The following is a 23,611-nucleotide window of genomic DNA, read 5'->3' as shown; positions in this document are numbered from 1 at the left end:
CTATCATTTCTAAACAGTTCATCCGATATATATGAAAATACCCTCAAATTAAAGCTGACAGTCTGCACTTCACCCTCATTGTCATTGTATCCTTTCAAACTCAAAGTGCTAGAGTACAGAACCAAAATAACAAAAAAATTGTCACTGTCCAATGAATTATGGAGCTCACTGTATATGTAATGCTACTGCTATTCAGCTCTACTATTAGATAACAAAACTACATTTGTCTCTCTCTGAGACCCTTACATGTTTGTTCTATTCTAGGATGTGTGAGTTGCAAATCCAAGCAAGGAAGCCTAGGAGATAAGGTGTGTAGAAAGATGGTGTGTGAGTGAGGTGAGGCCTGGCAAAGGTTTCACTATCTGCTTGTGGCAGGTTTTCCCATGCAGCATTGATACTCATATCTCACCCTCCACGCACCTCTACCTCAACATCCATGTCACTCTGAATCATAAATGTCAACAGAAAACTGAGGCTAATGATGACAACTTTAACACTAAAGCTGATACCTTTTACCATACTGAGGATACATCAAAGTAATGTTCATGGCAGAGCATATGAGCGGAGTGGAGCGGTGAGAATCTCAGCTCCTCGCTCACGGAGTTGTTCACCCCTCCGCTCCCCCCGCTCAAAGCCACATCAGGCCAGTCCGCTCATTATCGCTCAGCGCTCAACGCAGTTTGCATCGCGCTCCACTCAAATCGCCCCCGCTCACTCCAAAAAAGGAACGAAATCTGCATGTATTTCACTTTTAGCTTAAACCACAGCCTTACTTTATCTCCCGAATTTCTTGCATACAGACTCATCTCGGATTATCCATTCTGTCTTGAACGGGGATCTAACACTGACGCTAAAATGAGATGTTAATCAGTATAGTATATTCCATAGCGAATTGACACGTTGTTTGCCAATGTTTCTGCAAAAGCAGCGATGCCCATTGGAAGTGCAGCGTGAGTGTAATCGGTGAGCAGGGATTTGATTTCTGTGACAGCAGGGAGGATCATCCCCAGGTTCCCCAGCTCCTTCTGCATTTTGTCTGTGAGGTCTGCTAGTGGTGTCAGCACACGGACAAGGTGCGTCAGCTGCGGTACTTGATTCAGGGTGATGTTAGCAACATTAGACTTGAGTTTGTTTTGCCATAACGGGTCTTTTTGGAACAACCGGATGAACGACTGAATCATCCGCAGCTGGCTGCTCCATCGAATGGCGCAGGCATTTGTGGGGCGGACACCTAATTGGTCGGTTTCCTCTGTGCTCTTGCGTACACTTTTCACCAGGTGCCCGACTTTCACTAACAGCCTATTAATGTTGTCGTGCTCGTTAACGGCGTTTTTGATCGCCAGCTGAAGCATGTGAATGGGGCATCTCAGATGTAAATTTGACAAAGTAAAGTACTGATTTATCATCGTTTCTTGGGGGGGTGTAGCCCGGTTGAGCTGGCGAAGTGTTGCATCCCTTCGCGTTCTCCTTTACTCAGCGGTTCATAGTCCATGAAAATCATTTTTAAAAATGCTACATCCAGCTCTCTTTTTCTCTCCCTTGTTATGGTTGGGCCTTTGCCTGCAGTGAATAAACTTTTGAATTCCTCAACGCTTTTCTCTTGTTGCTGCTGCTGCTCCTCGCTCTATAAAATACAAATTCTTGGACGACACAAATTAAATTAAACAGATGGATTCTGGGTCAGGCTTGAGCATGCTTCAGACTCTTGGTGTGAGCGAGCGAAATTGGAGCGGGACATAGGGCGACGCTCCGTCCTTTTAAAAATGCCGCTCTGCGCTCTGTTCAAAATCCGTCCGCTCACGCTCCACGCTCGCTCCCGCTCCACGCTCGCTCACGCTCCCGCTCCACGCTCGCTCACGCTCCATGCTCGCTCCCGCTCCACTCCGCTCATATGCTCTGGTTCATGGGATAATAATAAAACTTCCTACACAGCATGAAACTGCAATGATGACAAAAAACACTTCAGTGTAGAGGGCTGCGGGTCCCGACAGAGATCATTGTGGCGCGGTCAGAATTTTTAATGCTGCGGTTCGGAGAGGAACTTTGGGATTCAAATATTTTGGTTCTCCTGCAAATTATTTGGAAACGGTCGTCTTTCTGCTTGGTATGCGTCAGCCTACCTGTTGTATTAAAAACACATCTTTGTCACATTATTCACACTCAGAATTCTCTGCTTCAAGTTAAGTTAACCTCTCCTCTCCTAGTTGGGCATGCGAGATCATAGCATGATAGCAAGATGGAGCCAACTGACATGGTCCCCCTGTTCATGGCTCCTAAGCAACTTTGCAGTATTTCGTTTTTTTGGTGTTATTTCTCATAGGTCAGAATGTCCTTTGCATTATTACATACAGCCAAAAATGATTTTTGGATATTAGAGAGAGAAATACGACTTTCCTGAATTGGATCCTTTGTTCGTACCCCCCAAGGCAATTCCACTTATCCCAGAGACTGCTCCAAGATGCCGCCAGCGGAGAAGAGGTATTGAGAGTGGACTTTTGGTCCGACTCAGGAGGCATGCATACCACCCATCGCTTCCGAGTATATTACTCGCTAATGTTCAGTCCCTGGACAATAAAATAGACGAGCTCAGGGCGAGGACCTCCTTCCAGAGAAACATCAGGGACTGTAACATACTCTGTTTCACGGAATCATACCTCACAATCAAATGCCGACTGCATTTCCTTCCGAGAGAATTCTCTTCGGTCATGGTCACAGCCGTGCATATTCCCCCTCAAGCCAATACCATGTACGGCTCTCAAGGAACTACACTGGACTTTGTGCAAACTGGAAACCGCATATCCTGAGGCCGCATTAAGTGTAGCTGGGGACTTCAATAAAGCAAATCTGAGGAAAATGCTACCAAAGTTTTATCAACACATCGCACTCTCGATCAACACTCTCGACCATTGCTACTCTCCCCTTCCGGGACGGCTACAATGCCCTCCCCCTCCCGCCCTTCGGCAAATCAGATCACGCCTCCATCCTGCTCCTCCCTTCCTATAGACAGAAACTCAAACAGGAAGTACCGGTGGTAAGGACTGTTCAACGCTGGTCTGACCAATCGGAATCCATGCTTCAAGATTATTTTGATAACCCGGACTGGGATATGTTCCAGGTTGCCTCTGAGAATAACATCAACGTATACATTGACACGGTGACTGAGTTCATCAGGAAATGTATAGGGGATGTTGTTCCCACTGTGACCATTAAAACCTATCCAAATCAAAAACGTGGATAGATGCTAGCATTCACGCAAAACAGAACCAGCGCATTTAACCACGTCAAGGTGACTGGGAATATGGTTGAGTACAAAGAGTCCAGTTATACCCTCCGTAAGGCAATCAAACAGGCAAAACGTAAGTACAGAGACAAAGTGGAGTCGCAATTCAACGGCTCAGACACAAGACATATGTGGCAGGGACTCCAGACAATCACGGATTATAAAGGGAAAAACAGCCACGTCGCGGACACAGACGTCTTGCCCCGGACAAGCTAAACACCTTCTTCACTCACTTCGAGGGAAACACAGTGCCACCGACGTGGGCCACCACCGCTCCCGTGGACTGTGAGGTCTCGTTCTCCGTGGCCGATGTGAGTAAGACATTTAAGTATGTTAACCCTCGCAAGGTTGCCGGCCCAGACGGCATCCCTAGCCAGAGTCCTCAGAGCATGCGCAGATCAGCTGGCTGGAGTGTTTACAGACATATTCAATCGCTCCATATCCCAGTCTGTTGTCCCCGCTTGCTTCAAGATGTCCACCATTGTTCCTGTACCCAAGAAAGTGAAGGTAACTGAACTAAATAACTATCGCCCCGTAACATTCACTTCTTTCATTATGAAGTGCTTTGAGAGGCTAGTTTAGGATCATATCACCTCCACCTTACCCGACACCCTAGACCCACTGCAATTTGCATACCACCCCAATAGATCCACGCATGACGCAATCGCCATCGCACTGCACACTGCCCAATCCCATCTGGACAAGAGGAATACCTATGTAAGAATGCTGTTTATTGACTACAGCTCAGCCTTCAACATCATAGTACCCTCCAAGCTCATCATTAAGCTCGGGGCCCTGGGTCTGAACCCCACCCTGTGCAACTGGGTCCTGGACTTCCTGATGGGCCGCCCCCAAAGGTGGTGAAGGTAGGCAACAACACCTCCACTACGCTGATCCTCAACACAGGAGCCCCACAAAGGTGCGTACTCAGCCCACTCCTGTACTCCCTGTTCACCCATGACTGTGTGGTCACACATGTCTCCAACTCAATCATGAAGTTTGCAGATGACACACAGTGGTAGGCCTGATTATCAACAACGGCGAGACAGCCAACAGGGAGGAGGTGAGGGCCCTGGCGGAGTGGTACCAGGAAAATCTCCCTCAACGTCAACAAAATGAAGGAGCTGATCGTGGACTTCAGGAGACAGCTGAGGGAGCACGCCCCTATCCACATCAACGGGGCTGCAGTGTAGAAGATGAAAAGCTTCAAGTTCCTCGGCGTACACATCACTGACAATCTGAGATAGTCCATCCACACGACAGTGTAGTGAAGAAGGCGCAACAGCGCCTCTTCAACCTCAGGAGGATGAAGAAATTTGGCTTGGCTCATAAGACCCTCACAAACCTTTACCGATGCACCATTGAGAGCATCCTGTCGGGCTGTATCACAGCCTGGTACGGCAACTGCACCGTCCGCAACCGCAGGGCTCTCCAGAGGGTGGTGCGGTCTGCCCAACAAATCACAGGGGGCACACTGCCTGCCCTCCAGGACATATACAGCACCCTGTGTTACAGGAAGGCCAAGAAGATCATCAAGGACCTCAGCCACCCGAGCCACGGCCTGTTCACCCCGCTACCATCCAGAAGGCGAGGTCAGTACAGGTGCATCAAAGCTGGGACCAAGACACTGAAAAACAGCTTCTATCTCAAGGCCATCAGACTGTTAAATAGTCACCACTAGCTGGCCCCCGCCCAGTACCCTGCCCTGAACTTTAGTCACTGTCACTAGACGGCAACCACCCGGTTACTCTACCATGCACCTTAGAGGCTGGTGCCCTATGTACATAGTCATGGAACACTGGTCACTTTAATAATGGAGCACTGGCCACTTTAAATTATGTTTACATTCTGTTTTACCCACTTCATATGTATATGTATTCTAGTCAAGGCCTATCCTATTTAACTATTGCCATACATATTCTTCAGATATACTACATATTCTATCCATATACTGTCCATATTGTCTACACATCCAATCACATACAGTGAGGGAAAAAAGCATTTGATCCCCTGCTGATTTTGTACGTTTGCCCACTGACAAAGAAATGATCAGTCTATAATTTTAATAGTAGGTTTATTTGAACAGTGAGAGACAGTATAACAACAACAAAAATGTTAGAAATTGATTAGCATTTTAATGAGGGAAATAAGTATTTGATCCCCTCTCAATCAGAAAGATTTCTGCCTCCCAGGTGTCTTTTATACAGGTAACGAGCTGAGATTAGGAGAACAGTCTTAAAGGGAGTGCTCCAAATCTCAGTTTGTTACCTGTATAAAAGAGACCTATCCACAGAAGCAATCAATCAATCAGATTCCAAACTCTCCACCATGGCCAAGACCAAAGAGCTCTCCAAGGATGTCAGGGACAAGATTGTAGACCTACACAAGGCTGGAATGGGCTACAAGACCATCGCCAAGCAGCTTGGTGAGAAGGTGACAACAGTTGGTGCGATTATTTGCAAATGGAAGAAACACAAAAGAACTGTCAATCTCCCTCGGCCTGGGGCTCCATGCAAGACCTCGTGGAGTTGCAATGATCATGAGAACGGTGAGGAATCAGCCCAGAACTACACGGGAGGATCTTGTCAATGATCTCAAGGCAGCTGGGACCATAGTCACCAAGAAAACAATTGGTAACACACTACGCCGTGAAGGACTGAAATCCTGCAGCGCCCGCAAGGTCCCCCTGCTCAAGAAACCACATATACATGCACGTCTGAAGTTTGCCAATGAACATCTGAATGATTCAGAGGAGAACTGGGTGAAAGTGTTGTGGTGAGATGAGGCCAAAATCAAGCTCTTTGGCGTCAACTCAACTCGCCGTGTTTGGAGGAGGAGGAATGCTGCCTATGACCCCAAGAACACCATCCCCACCGTCAAACATGGAGGTGGAAACATTATGCTTTGGGGGTGTTTTTCTGCTAAGGGGACAGGACAACTTCACCGCATCAAAGGGACGATGGACGGGGCCATGTACCGTCAAATCTTGGGTGAGAACCTCCTTCTCTCAGCCAGGGCATTGAAAATGGGTCGTGGATGGGTATTCCAGCATGACAATGACCCAAAACACACGGCCAAGGCAACAAAGGAGTGGCTCAAGAAGAAGCACATTAAGGTCCTGGAGTGGCCTAGCCAGTCTCCAGACCTTAATCCCATAGAAAATATGTGGAGGGAGCTGAAGGTTTGAGTTGCCAAACGTCAGCCTCGAAACCTTAATGACTTGGAGAAGATCTGCAAAGAGGAGTGGGACAAAATCCCTCCTGAGATGTGTGCAAACCTGGTGGCCAACTACAAGAAACGTCTGACCTCTGTGATTGCCAACAAGGGTTTTGCCACCAAGTACTAAGTAATGTTTTGCAGAGGGGTCAAATACTTATTTCCCTCATTAAAATGCAAATCAATTTATAACATTTTTGACATGCGTTTTTCTGGATTTTTTTGTTGTTATTCTGTCTCTCACTGTTCAAATAAACCTACCATTAAAATTATAGACTGATCATGTCTTTGTCAGTGGGCAAATGTACAAAATCAGCAGGGGATCAAATACTTTTTTCCCTCAGTATATATACACTACCGGTCAAAAGTTTTAGAACACCTACTCATTCAAGGGTTTTTCTTTATTTTCACTATTTTCTACATTGTAGAATAATAGTGAAGACATCAAATCTATGAAATAACACATATGGAATCATGTAGTAACCAAAAAAGTGTTAAACAAATCAAAATATATTATATATTTGAGATTCTTCAAATAGCCACCCTTTGCTATGATGACAGCTTTGCACACTCTTGGCATTCACTCAACCAGCTTCAACTGGAATGCTTTTCCAACAGTCTTGAAGGAGTTCCCACATATGCTGAGCACTTGTTGGCTGCTTTTCCTTCACTCTGCGGTCCGACTCATCCCAAACCATCTCAATTTGGTTGAGGTCGGGGGATTGTGGAGGCCAGGTCATCTGATGCAGCACTCCATCACTCTCCTTCTTGGTAAAATAGCCCTTACACAGCCTGGTGGTGTGTTGGGTCATTGTCCTGTTGAAAAACAAATGATAGTCCCACTAAGCCCAGGTAACTGGTAACTCTAATGAACTTATCCTCTGCAGCAGAGGTAACTCTGGGTCTTCCATTCCTGTGGCGGTCCTCATGAGAGCCAGTTTCATCATAGCGCTTGATGGTTTTTGCGACTAAGTTCTTGAAATGTTCCGTATTGACTGACCTTCATGTCTTAAACTAATGATGGACTGTGGTTTCTCTTTGCTTATTTGAGCTGTTCTTGCCATAATATGGACTTGGTCTTTTACCAAATAGGGCTATCTTCTTTATACCCCCCCCCCCTACCTTGTCACAACACAACTGATTGGCTCAAACGCATTAAGAAGGAAATAAATTCCACAAATTAACTTTTAAGAAGGCACACCTGTTAATTGAAATGCATTCCAGGTGAATAAAGAAAACCCATTGAATGAGTAGGTGTGTCCAAACTTTTGACTGGTACTGTATATTGCTGGGATCATGGCTGGCAAGTGAGCTGCGTCACATACGCCTAAAATAGCATTTGGGGACTGCGGTTGGGTTTGGGGCCAGTTCTTGCGGTAGCTGGTGGGAGTTGGACAGAAAGCCAGCAGGTGTGGGTGGGTGCGGTATGAAAAGCTGCGGGTGCGGGCGGGAGAGGGATGAATAAATCAGTCCCACGCAGACCTCTACTTCAGTGCTACGATAGTCAATTCAACTCCAAATCAGAGTATGTTTAACTTCTCCATAGGATGCCTCTTCCTCTGTGCAGTCTGTTGTCTAAAACCAAATCAGCTCACTGTTCTTCATCTGGAGTCTACAATCTACAGTTGTTAGGATAAACATTGTGACAACATGCTATGCTGAGAGTAAGTTAGCGAGTAAGGTAGCACTGACACCCCCCGCAGGTGTTCCACTCAGACGGCCTTTCAGTGTGCTCCACACACACACACACACACCATACACTCTTACACAACACACACAGGGATCATTTTTCACACAGCAACCTGCTGCTTGTTTTGAAATGTTCCCTGTAAGTACTCCGAGAGGTCACCCAGAAGGTCAGTAGAGAACAAGAGCTCCTCCATGTTTTCTTTCTTCAAACATAACATTAAGAACAAATATGTTTTTATACAATCCCAGCTGCAAACTGTCTCTAGTTTATACAGGTCCTATTCCATTCATCTCCAGCTCCAATGCCATAAAGCACAGCAAATGTATTACATTATGCAATATAGCTTGATTAGATTCAACGAGAGGACAGGGGCTTTTACCTTTCCCATCTCGTTGAGAAAGTGATGAGTACACAATATAATATTCACCTAGTAGGATTCAAACTAATCCTGTTTTAGTCTCTATTTGCACTCAGGTGTGACCTGAGCAACTGATGCCTGTTGTGTCCAGTTGCGTGCATGTGTGTGTGAGTGCGTGAGGGAGTGCATGTGTGTCCATTGTCGTACCTTGCCTGACGGCGAGCGTGGTGGTGTAGACCAGGAACAGTAGGATGTAGTTGAGAAAGCTCTGGAACACGGGCGTGTTGGCGTGGTAGTCATCAGCCAGGTACTTGCTGGTCAGCCCGATGCCACAGATGAGCAGAGACAGGACCTGGCCCAGAGCCAGCGTTACTAGAAGTTCCCTGGAGAGGAGAGGCAGGGAAGAAGACATTCTTACTACACACTGGTATTACAGCACAGATACTAAACCACTGACCGGAAAGGGCATTGGAACACAGCTAGTGTACTACAGTACAATACATTCGCAGCACTGTATGGCCAGAGAACAGAAGGTCACATGGTCATGTAAAACTCCTGTCCCTAGCTACAACAGCAGATCAACAGGTGTCCCCATCACCCACAGACCTATCTCTGCATCCCACTGACTCCCACAGAGTTGTCACCTTCTGAACTCATTATCCTCCAGTCTCTCTAGCAGTGTGAGACACGTCAAGGGCTTCCAGTCTGATTTATATTAGGACAGGATTTACAAACACCCTCCATCAGCCATTGTGATACTTGGCCTTGGCTCCTCTCATTCATCAACATGTGGTTAAGGACACTGAGCTTCCTCACTGGGCTTACTGTACAGTGCTGTACAGAGGATGTGTCTCAAATGACACCCCATTCTCCATAAAGTGCCCTATTTCTGGTCAATGACATCCTCCTTTATTCCCATATGGTGCTCTACTTTTTGCTATAAAACCCTATTCCCTAAGGAGCACTTTTTTTGGCCCAGTCCTGAACACACCCAACCTCTCAAGCCACCTGTGGAATCTGTCTCTTTGATTGTGTCTGTAGTAAAATACAATAGTGGGTGCTGTCAGTTCTGCCTCAGCTGGAAGAAAAAGCTGTCAATCAAGTCTAAACACACACACAACCCTCTCCCCCCCAGAGAAAGCACATACCAAATCAGCCCCATTCAATGCTCCCTCTACACCTATACAGAGGCACAGCGACAGGGGAGAACGCGCATGGGTATCTGCATATTCAGTACAGAGCTGTAGTAAAGGACCAACAAACAGGCATACACTCGAGCAAGTCAAGAGACATTCATATTCGTTCTGTTTACGCTCAGTTCATCTAAAATCTCATTAGGAATGCCTGGGAAATAATAGGAAGTGTGTGTGTGTCCATATAGAGGATAAGGTCAAAGGCCAGCATTTGAAACGAGGTACACAATAATATGACACAAGCACAAACATGAAGAGGTAAACCAGACAGATGCATGGCAAGCTCAGGGAAACCAATTAGATCCACTGTTACCCCTGGAGCCTGGACTGATCTTTCAGCTGGAGGGAATTACTATGCAAAGCTTTCAGTGGCACAGACAAGTTATTAACAAACTTCTGACCCACTGGAATTGTGATACAGTGAATTATATGTGAAATAATCTGTCTGTAAACAATTGTTGGAAAAATTACTTGTGTCATGCACAAAGTAGATGTCCTCACCGACAAGAAATGTGTGGAGTGGTTGAAAAACAAGTTTTAATGACTCCAACCTAAGTGTATGTAAACTTCCGACTTCAACTGTATACAAATGATAAACTGTCTGACACAAAAAGAGGGGCTGATTTCTCTCATACGGAAGATGGAGCCGGGGGACCCAGTCTCCCCAAAAAATGTATTGCTCATAGAATTAAAAATATTTTACTGGACATTCTCCATCATGATCAGACAGCATTCTAAAAAGGAAGATATATTGGAGATAACAATAGACAATTATTATAAATAATTGAAAACTACGAGAATGCAGGGAAACCAGGCATAATCTTTATAGCAGATCTTGAGAAAGCCTAAGATAAAGTACGGCTAAAATGTATTTATAAGTGTCTGGATTATTTCAACCTTGGAAAATCTCTTATGAGATGGATAAAAGTATGTATAACACACCTCCTATATGCAAAATTATATATAATGATCTTCCTCTGAAAATGTTTAATTGTCAAGAGGTATAAAACAAGGTTGCCCTCTATCACCATACTTACTTGTTATGGCCATTGAATTGTTAGCTATAAAAATCTGATCCAATAATAAAATTAAGGTGTTAGAAATTAATTGGTTAGAAACAAAGGTATCAATGTATGCTGATGATTCAAGTTCTCAAGTCCACAATCTTCAACCCTGAACGGTCTTATTGAAGACTTGGATAATTTCTCCAGTTTATCTGGATTAAAACCCAACTATCCTGAACAAAAATAAAAACCCATGTTTCATGAGCTGAAATAAAAGATCCCCGAAATGTTCCATATGCACAAAAAGTGTATTTCTCTAAAATGTTGTGCAAAAATGTATTTACATCCCTATTAGTGAGCATTTCTCCTTTGCTAAAATAATCCATCCACCTGACAGGTGTGGCATATCAAGAAGCTGATTAAACAGCATGATCATTACACAGGTGCACCTTGTGCTGGGGACAATAAAAGGCCACTCTAAAATGTGCAGTTTTGTCACACAACACAATGCCACAGATGTCTCAAGTTTTGATGTAACGTGCAATTGGCATGCTGACTGCAGGAATGTCCACCAGAGCTGTTGACAGAGAATGTAATGTTAATATCTCTACCATAAGCTGCCTCTCCAATGTCATTTTAGAGAATTTGGCAGTACGTCAAACCGGCCTCACAATCCCAGGATCTCCACACCTGGCTTCTTCACCTGTGGGATGGTCTGAGACCAGCCACCCAGACAGCTGATGAAACTGTGGATTTGCAGAACCGAATAATTTCTGCACAAACTGTCAGAAACCGTTTCAGGGAAGCTCATCTGCGTGCTCGTCGTCCTCACCAGGTTTTTGACCTGACTGCAGTTCGGCGTCGTAAGCAACTTCAGTGGGCAAATACTCACCTTCGATGGCCACTGGCACGCTGGAGAAGTGTGCGCTTCACGAATGAATCCCGGTTTCAACTGTACCGCGCAGATGGTAGACAGTGTGTATGGTGGCGGTGGGGTTATGGTATGGGCAGGCATAAACTACGGACAACGCACACAATGGCATTTTATCGATGGCAATTTGAATGCACAGAGATAGCGTGACGAGATCCTGAGGCCTATTGTCGTGGAATTTATCCGCCGCCATCACCTCATGTTTCAGCATGATAATGCACGGCCCCATGTCGCAAGGATCTGTACACAATTTCTGGAAGCTGAAAATGTTCCAGTTCTTCCATGGCCTGCATACTCAGACATGTCACCCATTGAGCATGTTTGGGATGCTCTGGATCGACGTGTACGACAGCGTGTTCCAGTTCCCGCCAATATCCAGCAACTTCGCACAGCCATTGAAGAGGAGTGGGACAACATTCCACAGGCCACAATCAACAGCCTGATCAACTCTATGCGAAGGAGATGTGTCGCGCTGCATGAGGCAAATGGTGGTCACACCAGATACTGACTGGTTTTCTGATCCACGCCCCTACCTTTTTATTTAAGGTATCTGTGACCAACAGATGCATATCTGTATTCCCAGTCATGTGAAATCCATAGATTAGGGCCTAATGAATGTATTTCAATTGACTGATTTCCTTATATGAACTGTAACTCAGTAATATCTTTGAAATTGTTGCATGTTTATATTTTTGTTCAGTGTATGAAGTGTACTATATCAAAAGACACAAACTTTAAATTGCTATGTGGTCTCCCGATTAAATGCACGGTTGGTGCAGTTGGTGTGCTTGGTGTACACATCCTGGAAAAGTTTTATGATCTTGCGACTATCAATTTTGAAAGAAAACTTTGCAAAATAGATAGGATCTTGAAACCATAGAAAGGGAAACATCTGTCCATCTATGGTAAAATTACCCTGATTAAATTCTCTAGTGATATCGCAGTTTACATATCTATTCATGGCTCTACCAACTCGAGGATAATATTATTTCAAGTTACGTGAGCAAAAAATTGCAAGCGCCATGCTCTATCAACTGAGCTACATGGGACCACTGGAATGGAAAAGCAAGTAAAGTTAAACGGGAATATTTATATAATGTATATGAGTTCGGAGGGCTAAAACTATTAAATATCAAAGCATTAAACCTCTCTCTTAAAGCTTCTACTATACCGAAACTGTATCTAAATCCAAACTGTTTTTCCATTAGTGTCACGGATTCAGCCGAAGCTGTTCCTCCTCCTTGCTCGGGCAGGCTTTAGCGTTCGTCGTCACCGGAGTACTAGCTGCTACCGATCCATGTTTCTATGTTCTACTGGTTTTGTCTGTATTGGTCTCACCTGTTTCCCATTATGTAATTATGTCTTCCCTATTTAACCCTCTGGCTCACACTGTGTGTTGTGTGTGTTTGTTCATGTTTTGGTTGTCGTATGTGAGCGGGTTTGTTCCTCCCTGCGTGGAGGTATGTTCATTAAGTTACCTACGAGTAAAGTATGTTTTTTGATTAGCTCTGTGTCCTGCGCCTGACTTCGTCCTACCGCATTACACTGACGCCTTGACAAGTAGGCTACTAAGATAGGCACATCCAATGGTTAAAAGGGAGCTCTTTGATGTCATACAGATTAAAACTATTAATTTCCGGTGGATTGACAATGGAACCCTGTTTAAAGTATCTTCATTTTTAAATGAAGCTATACAGAGTTGGCTACAATTCCAATTTTATCCTCCAGAAGAGGCAGAACACACACTACATGACCAAAAGTATGTGGACACCTGCTCATCGAACATCTCATTCCAAAATCATGGGCATTAATATGGAGTTGGTCTCTCCTTTGTTGCTATAACAGCCTCCACTCTTCTGGGAAGGCGTTCCCCTAGATGTTGGAACATTGCTGCAGGGACTTGCTTCCATTCAGCCCCAAGAGCATTAGTGAGGTCGGGCACTGTTGTTGGGCGAGTATGGTGTTCGATGGGGTTGAGGTCAGGGTTCTCTCAACAAACCACTTCTGTATGGACCTCGCTTTGTGCACGGGGCATTGTCATGCTGAAACAGGAAAGGGCCTTCCCCAAACTGTTGCCACAAAGTTGGAAGCACAGAATCATCTAGAATGTCATTGTATGCTGTAGTGTTAAGATTTCCCTTCACTGGAACTAAGGGGCCTAGCCCAAACCATGAAAAACAGCACCAGACCATTATTCCTCATCCACCAAACTTTACAGTTGGCACTATGCATTGTGGCAGGTAGCGTTCTCCTGGCATCCGCTAAACCCAGATTTGTCCATCGGACTGCCAGATGGTGAAGCGTGATTCATTTCCACTGCTCCAGAGTCCAATGGCGGCGAGCTTTACACCACTCCAGCCAACTCTTGGCATTGCGCATGGTGATCTTAGGCTTGTGTGGGGCTGCTCGGCAATGGAAACCCATTTCATGAAGCTCTCTACGAACAGTTATTGTGCTGACGTTACTTCCAGAGGCAGTTTGAAACTCGGTAGTGAGTGTTGCAACTAAGGACAGATTATTTTTACCCGCTGCGCGCTTCAGCACTCGGCGGTCCCGTTCTGTGAGCAGTTGTTGCTCCTAGATGTTTCCACTTCACAATAACAGCACTTACAGTTGACCTGGGCAGCTCTAGCAGGGCAGAAATTTGACAAACTGACTTGTTGGAAAGGTAGCATCCTATGACGGTGCCACGTTGAAAGTCAGTGAGCTCTTCAGTAAGGCCACTTTACTGCCAATGTTTGAATATGGAGATTGCATGGCTGTGTGCTCAATTTTATACCCCTGTCCGCAACGGGTGTGGCTGAAACAGCCAAATCCACTAATTTGAAGGGGTGACCACATACGTTTGTATATATAGTGTATATTACAGCAAATAATATGGCTAAACTCCAATGTACTGATAGTGGATAAACCAACTTTCTTGGAGAGAAAGAAGGTATCATGTTTATGAATCACATTATAAACAACGACGGTAGAATTATGTCACACAAGCAATTAATCACAGTATATGGAGATGTATGCATAATACAAAATTATAACCAATTCATCGCAGCAATTAGTTATTTTCAATTTAAGCTATTATATGCAATTCTAGCTACAAAAAGAATGCTCAGTATTTGGGGCATTGAACAGTCATACCAGTGCAGACTCAGAATCAATAGAGCATCTCTTTTGGTACTGTCCATTGGTGGCTTGTTTTTGGAGTCAGGTCCAGGAATGGTTGTTATGTCATAATATCAGGGTGCGGTTGGACCTGCAAACTGTATTGTTGGGGGATTTGAAGGACCAAAATCAAATCAAATCAAATCAAATCAAATTGTATTTGTCACATACACGTGTTTAGCAGATGTTATAGGGTGTGTAGTGAAATGCTTGTGCTTCTAGCTCCAACAGTGCAGTAATATCTAACAAGTAATATCTAACAATTTCACAACATATACCTAATACACACAACACTAGTAAGGAATGGAATTTAAGAAAATATGCATATATGGACAAGCAATGACAATGACAGAGCGGCATGGACTAAGATACAGTAGAATATTATAGAATAGAATGCAGTATATACATATGAGATGAGTAGTGCAAGATATGTAAACATTATTAAAGTGACTATAAACATTATTAAAGTGACTAGTGTTCAATTTCTTAAAGTGGCCAGTGATTTCAATAGGCAGCAGCAGCCTCTAATGTGCTAGTGATGGCTATTTAACAGTCTGATGGCCTTGCGATAGAAGGTGTTTTTCATTCTCTCGGTCCCAGCTATGATGCACCTGTACTGACCTCGCCTTCTGGATGATAGCGGGGTGAACAAGCAGTGGCTTGGGTGGTTGATGTCCTTGATGATCTTTTTGGCCTTCCTGTGACACAGGGTGCTGTATGTGTCTTGGAGGGCGGGTAGTTTGCCCCCGATAATGCGTTCGGCAGACCGCACCACCCTCTGGAGAGCCCTGCGGTTGTGGGCGGTGCAGTTGCCGTACCAGGTGGTGATACAGCCCGACAGGATGCTCTCAATTGTGCATCTGTAAAAGTTTGTGAGGGTTTTAGGTGCCAAGACGAATTTCTTCAGCCTCCTGAAGTTGAAGAGGCTCTGTTGTGCCTTCTTCACTACACTGTCTGCATGGGTGGACCATTTCAGTTTGTCGGTGATGTGTACGCCAAGGAACTTGAAGCTTTCCACCTTCTCCACTACGGTCACGTCGAAGTGGATAGAGGGGTGCACCCTCTGCTGTTTCCTGAAGTCCACGATCATCTCCTTTGTTTTGTTGACGTTGAGTGAGAGGTTATTTTCCTTGCACCACACTCCCAGAGCCCTCACCTCCTCCCTGTAGGCGGTCTCATCATTGTTGGTAACATTTTTTAATTTTAAAATTTTTAGTCATTTAGCAGACGCTTTTATCCAGAGTGACTTACAGTTAGTGAGTGCATACATTTTCATACTGGCCCCCCGTGGGAAACGAACCCACAACCCTGGCATTGCAAGCGCCATGCTCTACCAACTGATCTACACGGGGCCAGTAATCAAGCCTAGTACTGTTGTGTCGTCTGCAAACTTGATGATTGAGTTGGAGGCGTGCTTGGCCACGCAGTCATGTGTGAACAGTGAGTACAGGAGGGGGCTGAGCACGCACCCTTGTTATTTAGTTCAGTTATCTTTGCTTTCTTGGGTACAGGAACAATGGTGGCCATCTTGAAGCATGTGGGAACAGCAGACTGGGAAAGGGAGATATTGAATATGTCCATAAACACACCAGCCAGCTGGTCTGCGCATGCTTTGAGGACGTGGCTAGGGATGCCGTCTGGGCCGGCAGCCTTGCGGGGTTAACATGCTTAAATGTCTTAATCACGTCGGCAATGGGAAGGAGAGGCCACAGTGGCACTGTGTTATCCTCAAAGCGGGCGAAGAAGGTGTTTAGCTTGTCTGGAAGCGAGACGTCGGTGTCGGCGACGTGGCTGGTTTTCCTTTTGTAGTCCGTGATTGTCTGTAGACCCTGCCACAAACGTCTTGTGTCTGAGCCGTTGAATTGCGACTCCACTTTGTCTCTATACTGATGTTTTGCCAGTTTAATTGCCTTGCGGAGTGAGTAGCTACACTGTTTGTATTCTGCCATATTCCCAGTCACCTTGCCATGGTTGAAATGCAGTGGTTCGTGCTTTCAGATTGGCACGAATGCTGCCATCTATCCACAGTTTCTGGTTAGGGTAGGTTTTAATAGTCACAGTGGGCACAACATCACCTATACACTTCCTGATAAACTCAGTCACCGTTTCAGTGTATTCGTCTAAATTATTTTGGGAAGCTACCTGGAACATATCCCAGTCCGCGTGATCAAAACAATCTTGAAGCGTGGATTCCTATTGGTCAGACCAGCGTTGACTTGTCCTTAGCACGGGTATTTCCTGTTTGAGTTTCTGCCTATAGGAAGGGTGGAGCAAAATGGAGTCGTGGTCAGATTTGCCGAAAGGAGGGCGGGGGAGGGCCTTATAACCATCCCGGAAGTTCGAATAGCAATGGTTGAGGATTTTGGCAGCGCGAGTACAACAGTCGATATGTTGTACTCGCGCTGCCAAAATCCTCGATCACAGATAGTCATTAGGAAATATCATTGTGCTATTGGGTCAAATGTTTATTTTTGGGGCAATTTCTACAGGAATGTTGCAGATGGGGAGGTACAAGTCCCTAGTGAGACACCATGGTATAATGGAGGGATGTCTTGCAAGAGGAAATGGTAGAATTATGATTTACTGGGAAAGATGGGTTGATCTGCGGCTGTCTGAAGGTTGGAATGAATGAGTGTTGGAATAAATACATACACACATGCACAGTATAAATGTTTGAGGTCCTCCAATCAGGGGTGAGTGTGGGGATGTGACTGTATGTTTTTCGTTTAGTTATTTATGTTTAGTGTTGTGGTTTCACGCTGTGAACGGTGTGTGTGCTGGCCCTGGTGGTTATGGGTGCGCTCGCTTCCATGACTGCCCGGGCTTCGGATGGGGCTTGGTCCTTCCCGCCCTTGGAAAATACCTTTTGGCCAGAACTTTGCCCTGCCGGCATCTCGGGCGAGCGCACCCACTGACCAGAGCAAGTAAAAAATACTTTACTACTCTGCTAATGACACAACATGTACAGTTGAAGTCGTAAGTTTACATACACTTAGGTTGGAGTCATTAAAACTTGTTTTTCAACCACTCCACAAATTTCTTGTTAACAAACTATAGTTTTGGCAAGTCGGTTAGGATATCTAATTTGTGCATGACACGAGTAATTTTTCCAACAATTGTTTACAGATAGATTATTTCACTTATAATTCACTGTATCACAATTCCAGTGGGTCAGAAGTTTACATACACTAAGTTGACTGTGCCTTTAAACAGCTTGGAAAATTCCAGAAAATTATGTCATGGCTTTAGAAGCTTCTGATAGGCTAATTGACATCATTTGAGTCAATTGGAGGTGTACCTGTGGATATATTTCAAGGCCTACCTTCAAACTCAATGCCTCTTTGCTTGACATCATAGGAAAATCAAAAGAAATCAGCCAAGACCTCAGAAAGAAATGTGTAGACCTCCACAAGTCTGGTTCATCCTTGGGAGCAATTTCCAAATGACTGAAGGTACCATGTTCATCTGTACAAACAATAGTACGCAAGTATAACCACGCAGCCGTCATACCGCTCAGGAAGAAGACGCATTCTGTCTCCTAGAGATGAACGTACTTTGGTGTGAAAATTGCAAATCAATCCCAGAACAACAGCAAAGGACCTTGTGAAGATGCTGGAGGAAACAGGTACAAAAGTATCTATATCCTGTCACGGTTTCGGCCGAGGCTGCCTCTCTTCCTTGCTCGGGCGGGCTTCGGCGTTCGGCGTCTCCGGAATACTAGCTGCCACCGTTGAATGTTTCTATGTTCGTTTGCTTTTGTCTGATTGTTGTACACCTGTTTCTCGTTTAGTGTAATTAGTGTCCTATAAGTTCTCGTTGTGTTTTGTCTAGTGTTGTGTGTTATTGTTTTCACTGTCGTGGTTGTTGCTAGACGTATTTTGCATTTTGCTCGGTTGAGCTGTTCCTCCATAGTTTGGAGTGTTTTTGTCGCACCTGTTTGTGCGCGCGTATTTGTTTCGCCTGCGTGCGGAGTTTCGCCTTCGGGCTATTTAGTGTTTGCACTGTGAGTATTCACTAAAGTCTTTGGAATATACTTCTGCGTCCTGCGCCTGATTCCACCACCACACCCACCTACTACATCCCTGACAGAATAACACACCTTCAAGTATGGAATCAGCAGGAGCCGCAGCAGCCCAGGCGACGCTGGAGGAAAAGGTCCGGGAACAGAGTGACCAGATCCTGCAGATGGGGTCCGCCCTGCAGGAGGTGATCACCACCATCCGAGGCTGGGGGACGCCTCCACCGCCATCCTCTCTGCCAGCACCATCGGCCAGTCAGCCCGTTCCCGCTCCGGAACCCAGGGGAGTTCGACTCTCGCTCCCGAGAGCCTACGACGGGACCGCGGCCGGGTGTCAGGGATTCCTTCTCCAGGTGGAGCTGTACCTGGCCACCGTACACCCGGCGCCCTCGGGACATGAGAGCGTGTCCGCCCTGATCTCCTGCCTTTCCGGGAAGGCGTTGGAATGGGCCAACGCGGAGTGGAGGAGGATCGACGCGGACACCATCACCTACGACGAAGTTCTCCCGCCGCTTCAGGGCGGTGTTTGACCATCCTCCGGAGGGGAAAGCGGCGGGGAGCGTCTGGTCTTCCTCCGGCAGGGGAGGAGGAGTGCCCAGGAGTTCGCCCCTGAATTCCGTACTCTAGCGGCGGATGCAGGGTGGAATGAGCGGGCTCTCATCGATCACTACCGATGTAGTCTTCGCGAGGACGTCCGTCGGGAGCTGGCCTGTAGGGACACCAGCCTCTCGTTCGACCAGTTGGTCGACATGTCCATCAGGCTGGATAACCTACTAGCTACCCGCGGACGTTCCGAGGGGGGTCCATCCATTTCACCCTCCAGCGCCTCCGAGCCGTGCCCCATGGAGCTCGGGGGCGCTGGCGCTAGAGAGAGGAGGGGTCGGCTTACGAGGGGGTCCATCTCCTGCACCAACTGTGGTCGGGGAGGACACACCGCGGCTAGGTGCTGGGGATGGCCTCCTAGGGGAGAGGACGACAGGTCCCGCACTGGGGATTCCTTCCAGGTGAGTAGGCGCCCCACTCACCCAGAGCTCTCTGTTGCACATTTCTGTATACCTGTGCGTTTTCCACAGGTAGCACCTCATTCCCAGCATAAGGCGCTGGTAGATTCAGGCGCAGCTGGGAACTTTATTGATAAGAAGATTTGTTTAGCCTTAGGGATTCCCCTTCTCCCTGTTGATGTCCCTTTCCCCGTTCATGCCCTAGATAGCCGTCCGTTGGGTGCGGGCTTGATCAGGGAGGTCACTGCGCCACTTAGGATGTGTGCGCAGGGGGGTCATCAGGAGATGATTCAGTTATTTCTAATCGACTCGCCTGCGTATCCGGTGGTGCTGGGCATGCCCTGGTTAAGTACCCACAACCCATCTATTTCGTGGCGGGAGAGAGCTCTGATGGAATGGTCTGCCCAGTGTGTGGGTCGATGTTTGGGCGTTTCCGTAGGGGCTACCTCGGTGGAGAGTCCAAACCAGGTGCCCGCATTGCACGTTCCTCCTGAGTATGGGGATTTGGCTATTGCATTTAGTAAGTCGAGGGCGACGCGGTTGCCGCCCCATAGGCAGGGAGATTGTGCGATAGACCTCCAGGCAGGATCTGCGCTCCCACGGAGCCATGTGTATCCTCTGTCTCAGGAGGAGAAGAAAGCTATGGAGACTTACATAGACGAATCTCTGAGACAAGGATACATACGGCCTTCCACTTCCCCTGCGTCCTCAAGTTTCTTTTTTGTGAAGAAAAAGGATGGTGGTTTACGCCCGTGCATCGATTATCGTGGTCTCAATCAGATTACGGTGAAGTACAGTTATCCACTCCCGCTGATTGCGACCATGACTGAGTCATTGCATTGGGCGCGTTTCTTCACTAAATTAGATCTCAGGAGCGCGTACAACTTGGTGCGCATCAGGGAGGGCGATGAATGGAAGACAGCCTTTAGTACCACCTCGGGCCATTACGAGTATCTGGTCATGCCATACGGGTTGATGAACGCTCCGTCAGTTTTCCAATCATTCGTGGATGAGATCTTCAGGGACATGCAGGGGCAGGGGGTGGTTGTGTACATAGATGACATTCTCGTGTACTCGCCTACCCGTGTCGAGCATGTGGCCCTGGTGCGCAGAGTGTTGCGGAGGCTGGTGGAGCACGACCTGTATGTTAAGGCAGAGAAGTGTCTGTTTTTCCAGGAGTCGGTCTCCTTTTTGGGGTATCAGTTGTCTGCGTCAGGGGTGAAGATGGAGGTAGACCCGGGTGTCAGCCGTGGTAATTGGCAAACACCAACCACTGTGAAGGAGGTGCAGCAGTTTTTGGGGTTTGCGAATTACTACCGGAGGTTTATCCGGGGTTTTGGACAGGTGGCAGCTCCCATCACGTCTCTTTTGAAGGGGGGTCCGGTGCGTCTGCAGTGGTCGGCCGAGGCGGACAGGGCGTTTGGGAGGCTGAAGGACCTGTTTACCTCGGCCCCGGTGCTGGCGCATCCGGATCCCTCTTTGCCGTTCCAGGTAGAGGTGGACGCGGGCCAGAGGCCGGTATAGGAGCCGTGCTTTCACAACGGTCTGGCGCGCCACCTAAACTCCGCCCCTGTGCCTTTTATTCTAAGAAGCTCAGTCCGGCGGAGCGGAACTATGACGTAGGGGACAGGGAGCTGTTAGCCGTGGTACAGGCCCTAAAGGTGTGGAGGCACTGGCTTGAGGGGGCTCAACACCCTTTCCTCATTTTGACGGACCACCGTAACCTGGAGTACATCCGGGCAGCGAGGAGGCTGAACCCTCGCCAGGCAAGATGGAATATGTTCTTGACCCGGTTTACATTTAAGATCACGTACATCCCTGGGTCGCAGAACGGTAAGGCAGATGCACTGTCTCGGCGGTATGACACAGAGGAGAGGTCCGTGGAGCCCACTCCCATACTGCCGGAGTCGTGTCTGGTGGCACCGGTAGTGTGGGAGGTCGATGCTGAACTCGAGCGGGCGGCACGCACCGACCCTAGTCCACCGCAATGCCCTGAGGGTCGGAAGTACGTTCCGCTCGAGGTTCGGGATCGATTGATCTATTGGGCTCACACGTCACCCTCCTCTGGACACCCTGGTATCGGCCGGACAGTGCACTGTCTTAGTGCCAAGTACTGGTGGCCCACGTTGGCGAGGGATGTGAGGGTTTATGTTTCCTCCTGCTCGGTGTGCGCCCAGTGTAAGGCGCCTAGACATCTGCCTAGGGGTAAGTTACTACCCCTGCCTGTTCCACAACGACCATGGTCTCACCTCTCGGTGGATTTCCTTACTGACCTTCCTCCTTCACAGGGGAACACCACTATACTGGTCGTTGTGGACCGGTTTTCTAAGGCCTGTCGTTTGCTCCCCATGCCGGGTCTTCCTACTGCCCTGCAAACCGGCCAAGCACTATTCACCCATGTGTTCCGGCACTACGGGGTACCCGAGGATATTGTGTCTGATCGGGGTCCCCAATTTACCTCCAGGGTCTGGAGAGCCTTTATGGAGCGGTTGGGGGTCTCGGTGAGCCTCACCTCGGGTTACCACCCGGAGAGTAATGGGCAGGTGGAACGCGTGAACCAGGATGTGGGTAGGTTTCTTAGAACATACTGCCAGGACCGGCCGGAGGATTGGGCAGGTGCGTTCCCTGGGCCGAGATGGCCCAGAATTCCCTACGCCATTCCTCCACTAACCTAACCCCTTTTCAATGTGTGCTAGGTTACCAGCCGGTTCTGGCACCTTGGCAGCAGAGCCAGATCGAGGCTCCTGCGGTGGATGAGTGGGCGCGGCGCTCGGAGGAGACATGGAACGCTGCACACGTCCACCTGCAGCGGGCCCTCCGACGTCAGAAGGCGAGCGCCGATCTCCACCGCAGTGAGGGACCGGTGTACGCACCTGGTGATCGAGTCTGGCTCTCTACCAGAAACCTGCCCCTCCGCCTGCCCTGTCGGAAACTGGGTCGGGCGGTTTGTAGGGCATTTAAAGTCCTGAGAAGGTTGAACGAGGTGTGTTACAAATTACAACTACCCGTTGAATATAAAAGTATTAACCCCTCGTTCCATGTGTCTCTTCTCAGGCCGGTGGTAGCTGGCCCACTCCAGGAAAGTGAGATCAGGGAGACTCCTCCGCCCACATTGGACATCGAGGGGGCACCGGCGTACTCCGTGAAGTCCATCTTGGATTCGAGACGTCGGATGGGGGGTCTCCAATATCTAGTGGAGTGGGAGGGGTACGGTCCGGAGGAACGGTGCTGGGTGCCGAGGAGAGACGTTTTGGACCCGTCTCTCCTGACGGAATTCCATCGTGGGCACCCGACACGCCCTGCTCCGCGTCCTCCTGGTCGCCCCCCGAGGCCGAGTCGGCGCACGTCTGGAGCCGCGCGTCAAGGGGGGGGTACTGTCACGGTTTCGGCCGAGGCTGCCTCTCTTCCTTGCTCGGGCGGGCTTCGGCGTTCGGCGTCTCCGGAATACTAGCTGCCACCGTTGAATGTTTCTATGTTCGTTTGCTTTTGTCTGATTGTTGTACACCTGTTTCTCGTTTAGTGTAATTAGTGTCCTATAAGTTCTCGTTGTGTTTTGTCTAGTGTTGTGTGTTATTGTTTTCACTGTCGTGGTTGTTGCTAGACGTATTTTGCATTTTGCTCGGTTGAGCTGTTCCTCCATAGTTTGGAGTGTTTTTGTCGCACCTGTTTGTGCGCGCGTATTTGTTTCGCCTGCGTGCGGAGTTTCGCCTTCGGGCTATTTAGTGTTTGCACTGTGAGTATTCACTAAAGTCTTTGGA

General features: G+C 47.5%; 1 protein-coding gene across 2 annotated transcripts in view; it reads right to left on the bottom strand.

The window, feature by feature from the left end:
* Positions 1 to 23,611, bottom strand: part of slc35f1 (solute carrier family 35 member F1) — a 148,817-nt gene that overhangs the window by 74,871 nt on the left and 50,335 nt on the right. For both annotated transcript variants that reach the window (XM_041861148.2, XM_041861149.2), the window contains exon 2: positions 8,752 to 8,927. In XM_041861148.2, coding sequence (XP_041717082.1) covers positions 8,752 to 8,927 — 176 coding nt within the window. The remainder of the gene's footprint in view (positions 1 to 8,751; positions 8,928 to 23,611) is intronic.

This window comes from Coregonus clupeaformis, chromosome 33 (genome assembly GCF_020615455.1).
Source record: "Coregonus clupeaformis isolate EN_2021a chromosome 33, ASM2061545v1, whole genome shotgun sequence".
In the NCBI taxonomy this organism is placed as follows: Eukaryota; Metazoa; Chordata; class Actinopteri; order Salmoniformes; family Salmonidae; genus Coregonus; species Coregonus clupeaformis.
This window is presented reverse-complemented; position numbering and strand designations above follow the sequence as displayed.